This window comes from Anolis sagrei, chromosome 5, assembly GCF_037176765.1.
Source record: "Anolis sagrei isolate rAnoSag1 chromosome 5, rAnoSag1.mat, whole genome shotgun sequence".
Lineage (NCBI taxonomy): Eukaryota > Metazoa > Chordata > Lepidosauria > Squamata > Dactyloidae > Anolis > Anolis sagrei.
The window spans coordinates 20,573,148-20,585,317 of NC_090025.1; the positions used below are offsets into that span (position 1 = coordinate 20,573,148).

At 40.9% G+C, this 12,170-nt stretch overlaps 1 protein-coding gene across 1 annotated transcript in view; it reads right to left on the bottom strand.

Annotated features, from left to right (window-relative positions):
- FAM13A (family with sequence similarity 13 member A) overlaps positions 1-12,170 on the bottom strand; it is a 167,035-nt gene that overhangs the window by 135,568 nt on the left and 19,297 nt on the right. Inside the window, exon 4 of the mRNA XM_060779247.2 lies at positions 4,419-4,599. Coding sequence (XP_060635230.2) covers positions 4,419-4,599 — 181 coding nt within the window. The remainder of the gene's footprint in view (positions 1-4,418; positions 4,600-12,170) is intronic.

Genomic DNA, 12,170 nt, shown 5'->3' on the forward strand with positions numbered 1-12,170 from the left:
AACAGCCTGTCTCGGAAATCTCTTCTGCTCCATTAGAAAGCTGAGTCAGAAGCAAGTGACTACCTTTCATTTGGGATTGTACTATATTTACTTATTTAACATTTTTCTATCACTTCTTTTAAAAATAACAACAGAGAACAGCGTTAAAGCTAGAAAACACAATAAAATTACAGCACAACAGTGATAAAACGATGGAACACTGTATTATTTCAATAAAATCACTATTGATAGTTGAGTATACAGTAGACAAAAAACCCCAAGATTATGGCAACCAGACTGATTGATAACTGGCAAATAGAGGGAGAAAACATGGAGGCGGTGACAGACTTTCTATTTCTAAGTGCAAAGATTACTGTAGACGCAGACTACAGTCAGGAAATCAGAAGACATTTACTTCTTTGGAGGAGAGCAATGACCAATCTCGAGAAAATAGTGACAAGTAGAGACATCACACTGGCAACGAAGGTCTGCATAGTTAAAGCAATGGTATTCCCTGTAGTAACCGATGGATGTGAGAGCCGGACCATAAGGAAGGCTAGTGAAGGAAGATAGACACTTTTGAACTGAGAGTGCCTTGGACTGCGAGATCAAACCAGTCCATTCTCCAGGAAATAATGTCTGACTGCTCACTGGAGGGAAGTCTATTAGAGGCAAAGATGAAGCACTTTAGCCCCATAATGAGAAGACAGGAAAACTTGGAGAAGATAATGATGCTGGGGAAAACGGAAGGGAAAAAGGAAGAGGGGTTGACCAAGGGTAAGATGGATGGATGGTCTCCTTGAAGTGTCTGGCTTGACCTTGAAGGAGCTGCAGGTGGCCACGGCTGACAGGGAGCTCTGGTGTGGCTGGTCCATGAGGTCACGAAGAGTCAAGAGTGACTGAATGAATAAACAACAAAATACCGTAGACCCTCCACTTTTGCAGGGGTTAGGGGTGCAGGATCCTCATGAAAGTGGAAACGCTACAAATGAAAACACATTTCATGCTTCTGGAACATGACCATACAGCCCGGGAAACACACAACAACCCAGAAAACACATCTTTAAAAACTTAGAATATACCTTTCTATGCTTCTCTAGATGCCCCTGGGACACTATGTTCAACCTCTGTTGGAAATTTACCATGGAATCATGCTGGACGAACTAAAGATTGCTAGAGAACTGTTCTCTCTAAAAATATCTAGACCTTCCAAGACAGTTCTCTGGACAACTTCTGGCAAAAACCGATCATAAGAGTCATCTCAGAGAACCTGCAGATTCCGAAAAACACCCATATTGATCAAATCCAGAAATATTCAAAGTTAAACCTGGAAATGTCAATGACTCAATGTACAATGCAGTCAGGATATCGTAACATTTAAACATTTCTTTTTCTGGTAAGAAAAAGAAATCCCACCATACTATTTACATTCCTACGGTTACACAGATTAAATGTTAGAAGCCTTTTTTTTAAAGTTCCACATACTTTAGCTTCTACTGAGGCGAGAAAGAGACAGAAGGGCAAGGACAAAGCGGATTAAGGTAAAGCTTTTACTGGGTTGTTTTTATCTCATTGATACTGTGCAAACTTTCCGTTCCAGCAGAGCCTTCTCTTTTAGTAGAATTGTTTTACAAAAGTTCAGCATTTTAGTACACAAAAAGCTGACCTTGCAAGCAAGACTGACCCTGCAAATTTGGACTGAGACCCCTTTCAGCCTAGTCTGAGAGTATATCATTGAAAAATATTAATTTCTCATCCCCCACCTGAGCATCTGTCTTTTCTTCCAACACATGCTGTACAAATGGTTCTTCTTCATTTCTTCAGCTACAGTCCCACTGTAGAAAAAACTCAGAGGTCCTATCTGCACTGCCATATAATGCAGTTTCAGAATAAAGATTAACTGCATTGAACTGGCTTCTATGGCATTGTAGACATATAATCCAGTTCAATGCAGAAGGTATTATAAGAAATGTCCCCAATTTGAAGGTTGGATAGATTTTCCTTTTATATATACTGAACAAGACTCCAAATAATCCCTTATTTTTAAGTACAGGCCTTTCATAAATATATGCAGAGGTGCTGTGGTGACCGGGAGAGCTTTTGCACAATGAAACCTTGTGCACCAGCTGCTTCCAGTCCTTGGGAAGTCTGACTTGGCCATGGTGGTCCACACTCTTGTTACATCCCGAATAGACTACTGCAACACTCTCTACATGGGGCTGCCTTTGAAAACTTCTCGGAAGCTTCAATTAGTCCAATGGTTGGCAGCCATGTTGTTAACTGGAGCGGCGTACAGGGAGCGTACTTCTCCTTTGTTGCGCCAGCTCCACTGGCTGCCGATTAGCTTCTGGGCACAATTCAAAGTGCTGGTTTTAACGTTTGGTGGGCAGGTGACGACACTCCGTGCAGTTATGTCGGCCACATGACCTTGGAGGCATCTACGGACAACGCTGGCTCTTCAGTTTAGAAATGGAGATGAGCACCACCCCACAGAGTCAGACATGACTAGACTTAATGTCAAGGGGAAACCTTTGCCTTTTATATTTGAGTGCTACTTTTACAGAGAAACAGATGGCCAGGTTAACTAAGATCAATACTTCCATGTTTATCTACATAGAACACACTTATTAACACCTGCTTCCTGGATGTCAACCTGACAGGTCAGGGATTTCTATTGCCCCTTGTTGCATATATCTCAGCTTCTAGCAGTAATACCAGATGAGCATTGACAGGTTTTCAAAACAGCAATAAGGGGCAATAGAAATCCCTGACCTGTCAGGTTGACATCCAGGAAGTAGGTGTTAATAAGTGTGTTCTATGTAGATAAACATGGAAGTATTGATCTTAGTTAACCTGGCCATTGATCTTAGTTAACCTGTAGAGATGTGGGAGAGAATTCCCCCAAAAGACTACTATGCAACAAAGTAGAACAACTCTTAACATTGCACCTGTTTAAAAGTCTCAAATTCCCTTGTAAAAGCAATGTTTGAAAACTACCCATGTCTTGTTAACACCAAATAAAGTGAATTAATAACTGCACACTGTGCAACTGAATATAACTTAATTTTACCCAGAAAAGCAATGTTACTTTTATCTAAGTGAAAACTTCCAAACTTCATGAAAAAATTGTGTGCTTTCACTGAGCTATGGAGGTTCCTAAAGAAATCAGGAATCACCAGCTGACCACTGCAAAACATTTTCCAATCAAGCCCTCAAAGCAGAAATAACACTCAGAAGTTGAGGTGACCCCTTCTTGCACCAGGTTGTCCTGCCCAGTTGCCCTCTACTTCATGTTAGGACCAACACATGTAGTTCACTTCACTTCACTTCACTTCACTTCACTTTATTTCTTAATTAGTCGCTCTCCACCAAGGTGCTCCGAGCGACTTACAATTTAAAATAGCATTTCACAATATAAAAACATTCAACATAAAAACATTCAACAGTGACTATTTGGCAAATTAGATCTGATTACTTAAATGCACAACCAAACAGCCAAGTCTTGAGCTCTTTTACAAAAGGTTGAAACTCCGACATTGCTCTAACATATGGAGGCAATGAGTTCCACAGAATTGGAGCATAGATTGAAAAAGCTCTACGCCTTGTAGTTGGTGCTAGGAAATACCAAAACACAAGCGTGTTTACCAACACTACTATTTACATGCAGTCCAAATAAAGGTTCTCGGAAATCCTTTCACTCTGCCCACTGGCTGATGCTTTTGAGATTCCACAGTACCCAAAACAAGCAAGTTGAAAGAATCAAGGCAAAGTCACCAAAACGGACTCAAAGAGTTTAATAGCAAAACAAACTCAATGAAAAACATTGTTGTCCTACAGAACAAATAGTAAGCCAACATTATGAAAGGAATTTCGGCATGAGAAAAAGAGCAAGTGATATAATAAGGGCTGAACCCACACCTACAAAATAATTTGTCCTTATCTCAATCTTGACCTTGGTTCAAAACACAATGTTCCTCCAGTTTTGCAGTGAAAACACTTTTTTTAAACACTTGAGGGCTTTCATGCAATGTTTTAAAAATATTTTTAATCTGCAAGCTTTGTTTCACATGTGTGCCTTGTGCCCTGAATCAGGATCAGGATTCAGTTGAGATCTTGTTCTCTCCCACCACCAACCCTTGTCATGAAAACATACAAAGAGAGCGACTGCAAAGAACCCTCTTGCTTCACATTGTTGTGATCAGATACAAACTATTATGATTATATAGCAATAAAATTAAAGACTAAATTTTGCATGTTTTTCTAATGAGCCAAAAAGAATGAAACACAAAGCTTTTTCTTGATTCTAATGGTTTGCCCAAATGGCATGACATCAATTGGAACCCAACCACCTTACTTTTTTAATCAATTTATTGTTTTGCTAGCACCTAACTCTGCACCCTACCTTTTTTGGGGGAATTTTTTTCAAATAAGAAACTTACTGAAAACAGTTTGGTCCAAACACTGTGGCAAGGTTGGAAATGTTCATTTTGTTCTCTGAGTGATGCTCAGCAACTCTTCTCAGGAAGTGGCAAAGGTACTTGAGCAGGCGATAGTGGACATCAGGCAGCTGTCTCAAGAGTTCTCTTAAAGAGTTCACATTCAGACCATGATGTCTGGTGTCTGGAGGAGGGAAAAAAGAGGAAAAACAAAGATGTTATCCAAACAGCCATAGATGTTTTTGGTGTCGTGAGGATTACAGACAACTACACTGGGCAGCATGAAACAGTGATTTCAGAGCTGAACTACAAATCTGGAGGCCAGGGTTCAAATCCCAAATCAGCCAAGGAAAACGTCTTCCATGATCTTGGACAAGTTGCACTCTTTCAGCCTCAGAGGGAAGTCAAGACAAACCCTCTTTGAACAAAGCTGGTCAATAAAACATTACCTTAGAGTTGCCATAAGTTGGAAGTGATTAAAAAGCACAGAAGAACAACAGTGGGCAATGAAAGGAGGATGAATCTGGGTTTGAAGGAAGCAACAGCATACAATTCTAATACTTTTATCCCACTTTAACTGTCCTGTTGCCATGCTATAGAATGTTGGAGTGTTTAGTTTGGTGAGGCATTGCAGCTCTCCAGCTGAAAACTCTATATCCCTAAACTGCAACTCCCAGGAACTTACGGAATGGAAACGTAACCTTTAAAGTTTTTTTGTGTGTGTGTCAGGAGTGACTTGAGAAACTGCAAGTTGCTTCTGGTGTGAGAGAATTGGTTGTCTCCAAGGATGTTGTCTGGTGGACACCCAGATGTTTTACCATCCTATGGGAGGCTCCCCGGAAAGGAAGCTGGAGCTCACAGATGGAAGCTCACCCCACTCCCAGTATTCGAACCACCAACCTTTTGGTCAGGAGTCCTGCTGGCACAAGGGTTTAACCCACTGCACCACTGGGGTCTCCTTTAAGTGGAATGACATAATTGCATGGTATGGATGGACCCCATGTAACCAAATCATCACAAGAACAGGTTCCTATAAACCCAGACCCTTATCTAAGACACTAACTTGATCATATTAACTGATTCTAAAAACAAGATTTGAAGTCACAGTCTCAATATCTTGACCAGTTCTACGATTTAAAATTATTGAGGACCTTTTTAAAAGAGATAGATCTTATTGAGTACCAGTTATTTAACTCTCCTTAATGGAAAAAAATGAGATATTAGAAACTCCAAGAGGAAGATGACAATGTTTTGATTCCTCACCAAATTCCATTTAACGTTCAGGGTATTTTCCTAATGCAAGCCTTGACTAGAAAAAAATCTATGGAAACAGCAGAGTTTGAAAAGGTTACCAATATGAAGAACACGTTCAAAGTCTGCGAGTTGTCCTAAACAAGTAGCCCTTTCAAGCTCAGGGGATCATTCTTCTAACAAACATCTTGGTTAGCACAACATCAGTATCTTCAGGCAATTACAAAGGCTCGTAACTCAACAAGAGACCCACCATTGACCCCTGGAGGTCCTCAGCACTCTTCCATGCTGTAAGTACCTTTTTTCCCTCTCTCAGATATAAAAAAGAATTCATCATTCCTCTTTATGGGCGGTAACTCACATTCAGTACACAGGAATTGGGCAAGTAAATGAGCAGCAGCAATGAGATAATACAACCAAACAAGATTAAACCTAAGCACAAAAATATGGCCAAACCAACCCAGCTAGAGAAGCTGAGACAGTTCATGCTAAAGTATGAGACATTTTACAGTAAGCCTAATTCTGTATGCTATGAGATCTTATCAAATTATGTGGCAGAACATTACATTACAAGGATGCTCTTTTGTTGGCTTCCTGCTGCTGCTATTATATGCCCTCTTTAACTCAGTGAAATGAGTTATAACCGTAAAATTATTGTTTACAGCCCAAGGCCATCACAATGTAATACATAAAAATTAGGGCACATACAAACTCAGACTATTACTCTATCTAGTACTGTTTTTTTTGGCTGGCAGCAATTCTTCAGGTTCTCAGAACAGTTCTTCCATATCACCATACTATCAGGTCACTGTGACTAGCGATGCCACAGATCAAGTCTGGGACCTTCTGAATGCAAAGCCCTCCAACAAAGGTGTCCTTCCTCCCTTTCTGCACAAAATGTTTCCATCATAATGCATGGTCACATGGAGGGACGAGACAGCATTTCTCAACCTGGGGCTCAGGACCCCTGGGGGGGAGGTCATGGGGGGGTTTCAGGGGGATCACCAAAGACCTCCAGAAAACATATATTTCTGATGGTCTTAGGTACCCCTTTGCCAGAAAAGGCTGAAGATCTCTCTGCCTATCCTTCCCTTCCTTTTTGGAAACAGACCGCGAATCATCCCACCAAAAGTCCTCCTCCACTGTGATTGGCTGGCCTCTCAGCCAGCCTCTCACCCAAAGGGAGGGCTGTTTTTGAGACTCCAAGTGGGGAGAGCAGGAATGCTTGGCACATGGCAGTGTGGTGCACATGTGCAGGTGAGGGAGAGTGTGCGAGTCTGGAGGGAGGCTTGCAGCAGAAAGTCCCTTCAATGCGGGGGGAGGGGGTTCTGTGTGGGAAGTTTGGCCCAATTCTATCATTGGAGCGGTTCTGAATTCTCTTTGATTGTAGGTGAACTATAAATCTCAGCAACTACAACTCCCAAATGTCAACGTCTATTTTCCCCAAACTCCACCAGTCTTCACATTTGGGCATATTGAGTATTCATGACAAGTTTGGTCCAGATCTATCATTCTTTAAAATGGAATGACATTATAATTGCATGGCATGTAGTTCACCGACATCCAGAGAACACTTGTTGTAGACACAAGGATTGGTAATAAAGCTTCAGTCAAGACGCCCTTTTCCCCACAATAACTCTTTCAGGAGTGAATTTTCTTTCCAGGGGGTAGGTTTCACTAACTTCCTGTTATCTCACCTCCGTCTTAATTATGAGTTGTTTGTAAGTCGGATGTTTGTAATTCGGAGTCTGCCTGTGTGCAGTTGACTTCTGACTTAATAATTGGCAAGGGGTTTGGAAACACACCAAAGGTTTATGTGCTCCCCATGGTTTCCCTGCTCCACTTATGGTTTCCTCTAATGGCTATTAGCTGTGGCATCTGAATTGGTAAGTTGTGTTTAGCACCTTGACTCCCAATGTGGTTTCAACTCTGTTTTCAAATAAGCTCACACTGTGACTTGGTGGTGAAAAGCTAACTGTTGTTTGCCAAATCCAATATAATGAAAATATATAATTTCAGAGAACAAACAGAAAATGTGAGATTCCAGTACATTATTGGGAAGGTATCATCTCAACTGGAGTTTGGGTATGACTTATATTGTTCAAAACTTTCAGAGTTTAAAGAAAAGACAACACCAGGTCTTTCTGAGACTTCTCTTTATCCTGAAAGACTGAAGATTTTAATTACAGTGGTCTTGACTACTACATATGTCTATCTTGAAGACTAAAATCTTGCTGGGTTTCCAGGGGGATAAAAGAGATCTTTCTTAACACAGAAAAGTACCAAATGAGCTCAAATGTCAGCAGGAGATGGTGAGAAGCAATTAGCTTTTCCAATATGTTTCCTGAACAGGTGAAAAAAAAAAAGACTTCTCTTATAAAATGGCTTGGATCTTACCATTTATTTTACAAAGCCTTTCTAGTATCTATTGCTAATACTGCTTTTCAATGGAGAGATGATGTAGCATGCTGGTCAACAGCATGATCCAGGACATTCTCAGCATGAATTTCACTATGGCTCAATGCTCACTACATATTCATACATTAGTAATAGGTGTACCACTTTAATCTGGCTAGGCATATGACAAAGAAATATCAAGACAAGCACACTATTGTGTTCTGGCAGCTTGTTAGTGATGAATAGACACATGGTAGATTATGAATACATAAATGGCATTACAGTGAGTTAGGCTACTGATCCATCTAGCTCAGTGGTTTCCAACCTTTTTTTGACCAGGGACCACTTGACCAGGGACCACTCTCCAACATTAGTACCAAAAGGGTTATGAATCAGTTTTCGATCAACTTTAGATTTGGTTTGGGGTGGTGATTCAGAAAATTTCATTGGATAGACCACATCAGCTCTTGTTTCGGATACAGAATATATGCCATAATCAACAACAGGGAAAAGTAGCAGGTCGTGCAAAAGGAGCAGAAATAAAATAAATAAAATAAAGAGAAAAGAGGCTCACTGACCAGATTTTTGTCTTTGCGGTCCACTGATGATCCATGGCCTACAGGTTAAGAACCACTGATCTAGCTCAAGATTATCTAAGTAAGTTAAAAAGTTTGCACGACAGACACCTCTGCCCAAAGATCCTTTTAATTTAATATACCCTTCCCAAACCAGAAGCCCTGTAGATGTGTTAGACTACAACTCCCAATGACCTTGATCCTACTGTGCACCTTGAGTGGTGGAGTTCCACTAAATTAATTTATGTGTTGACTCACTAATTGATTCATTTGGTCTACTCCAGCTGACACCAAACAACAAGATGAACGACAACATTTCCAGCCAGCTTGGTTAGTCAGGTTAGAAACTGTAGAGCAGCCACAACTGTGAGGGATGCTCAACCTGTACCATCATCTCAGCATGGACAATAATATTGTTGAAATGCTGCTCAACTTTGGGTGGACACTTGTTTATACCTCACCACTTCATCACCGATACTTTAAAAGCTTTAGATAATAACAGAGAACTGAGGATTTCCGATTGTTTGTGAATAACTGTGCTAAAGAGAAACCTCTAGAACAGAAAGTGAATTTGAATCTTCTAACCAGCATTTCTCAACCTGGGAGTCAGGAGCCCTGGAGACATATATTTCTGATGGTCTTGGGAACCCCTTTGGCAGAGAAGGCTGAAGATCTCTCCGCCTGTCCTTCTCTTCCTTTTTGGAACCTCCCACCAAAAGCCCCCCTCCACTCTGACTGGCTGGTCTCAGACAAGGGGAGGGCTGTTTCTGAGACTCCAAGTGGGGAGAGGAGAGCGGGCGTGCTAGGCGCTTGACAGCGTGGTGCATGTGTGTGGGTGAGGGTGAGAGTGTAAGGCGGGATGGAGGCTCATGCCACCGAGTCCCTTCAAGGCATGGGGGTTCTGTGTGGGAAGTTTGACCCAATTCTTTTGTTGCTTCAGTTCAGAATTCTCTTTGATTGCAGGTGAAGTATAAATCCCAGAACTGCAACTCCCAAATGTCAAGGTCTATTTTCTCCAAATTCCACTAGTGTTCACATTCAGGCATATTGAGTATTCATGCTAAGTTTGGCCCAGATCCATCATTGTTTGAGTCCACAATGCTCTCTGGATGTAGGTGAACTACAACTCCAAAACTCAAGGTCAATGCTCACCAAACCCTTCCAGTATTTCCTGTTGGTCAAGGGAGTTATGTGTCCCAAATTTGGTTCAATTCCATCGTTGGCGGAGTTCAGAATGCTCTTTGATTGTAGGTTAACCATAAATCCCAGCAACTGCAACTCCCAAATTACAAAATCAATCCCGGCCAACCCCACCAGTATTCAAATGTGGGCATATCAGATATTTGTGCTAAATTTGGGCCAGTGAATGAAAACACATCCTGCATATCAGATATTTACCTTACGATTCATAACAGTAACATAAGTACAGTTATGAAATAGAACGAAAATAATTTTATGGTTGGGGGTCACCATAACATAAGGAACTGTATGTATGGGTCGTGGTATTAGGAAGATTGAGAAACACTGTTCTAGGCCATTCAAATATAACTGCATATAACCAGCAGATGGCATAGCTTCTTACTGGCTTTGACGACTAAGACTCAAGGTGCTGTAGTCCAATAACATCTGAACTAGAGGAAGTATTTTAAGCTTTATAAGGTAACGAGACAAAGCATTGCAAGAACCCTGCTGTATCTTGGCTCAAAAAGAATTTGAAGTAATTTGTACAATCACCAGCACATCTTTCCTCTAAAGACATTATGGCAAACACATAGCAAAGAAAGTTTGGAATGCTATTTGGAATGGTTTTGTCAAACTGTCCACAAGCTCCAATAACACCTTTAAAAACTCCAGCTCCATAATGTGACAGAGACATTGCCCTGCTCTTTAGCTCACTTCCCGAATTTACCATTTGTTTTATCTTTAAACAGTCCGGGAACACGCGTCCCTTGTTGTTATTATTCCATGGGTCGACATTATTTCCAAAACAAGGCTTTATGTGTTTTGCTGAGTGATACAGAACTGGCACCTTTATGACCACAAACAAGTAGACCATTCTTAGTCTTCCCAGACGACCTTGATCTTATCAAAAACATAAGTTCGGGAACAAGGGACAAGTGGCCTTGAGAAAAGAAAGAAAGAAACTCACCACACAAAACAGCAGGCTGTTGGAGGACATTTTTACTGCTAAGCTCTGTGGTAACAGCAACAGGAACCAGCAAGCTTTCAACATTTTCAAAATTAAAATACAATAGTTGCCTTTGTATCTTAAATCTCCCAAGGAAGGAAGATTAGATAGACAGACAGACCTTGGAGGACATGTGGTTGGCATTGAGCTGATAAATCTATATCTGGACTCAGTCATCTTCAACCACACATCTGAATGCTCCTCCATTCAAAATTTAGTGGGATCTTGGTAGCTGTTGGGGTTTGGTTCTAGGATGCCCCTGGATACCAAAATCAGTAGAAGCTAGGCCCATCATATGCAATTGTGTAGTTTCCCTTATATAAAAGGGCCAAATCAATGTTGTTTTGAACATTTCCAAGCCATGGATGACATGTAGATGCAGAATCCATGGATATGGAGGGCTGACTTTTATTTTATGTAGACAGAAAAGCGACACAGCTAGAAGAATGACTTTTTAAAAAGGTAAAGGTTTCCCCTTAACATTAAACCTAGTTATGTCCAACTCTTGGTGGTGGTGCTCATCTCCATTTCTAAGCCAAAGAGTCGGCATGTGGCTCCATGAGTGCATAGGGCGTCGTTACCTTCCCACCAAAGCAGTACCTATTGATCTACTCACATTTGCATGTGTTCAAACTGATAGGTTGGCAGAAGCTGGGGCTAATAGCTGGAGCTCACCCCGCTCCCTGGATTCTAACCTTTGACTTTTGCCCATGGTTGTGCTAGATTATAGCTAATCAGAATGTAAGTACACGGTTTTAATCTTTATTTATTAATGTTCATGTTTAATTGTTATATTTGTTATTCTGTATTTTATGATGTGGCATTGAATTATTGCCAATTGTAAGCCGTCCTGAGTCCCCCCAGGCATTGAGAAAGGTGGGGTAAAAATGTTCGAAATAAATAGATTGTGGCAATTATCCCTTTTATACTTCTACCTGAAGGCAGTAAAATGTTCTCAATGCATTTACCAAAAAGCTGAATGTGGAGACTGGCATATATTATGCACATTATACATGTGGAAAGCTTATTATCCTCCTCCTCATACTTGCAAAACTTCTGCATGCAAGATAGTTGGTCTGCTACGGAGTCATGAACCTCTCCTGATCAGTATGAACCCAGGAAGCTATCTTATGCGCAGTCTGTACATCTAGTCACTATTGCTCATACTGCCTGGTAATGATTCTCTCTGGTTCCAAAAATGAAATTTCCCCACCCCTAGCTGGTGATGTAAGGGAAATCAATCTTTCACTTGTAACACATGTGCTCTCCTTTGTTGTATTTAGTTTCCAGACATTTTGCAATCAGAAGAAGCAAAGTAATCAAATTCAAGAAAATACATTTCCT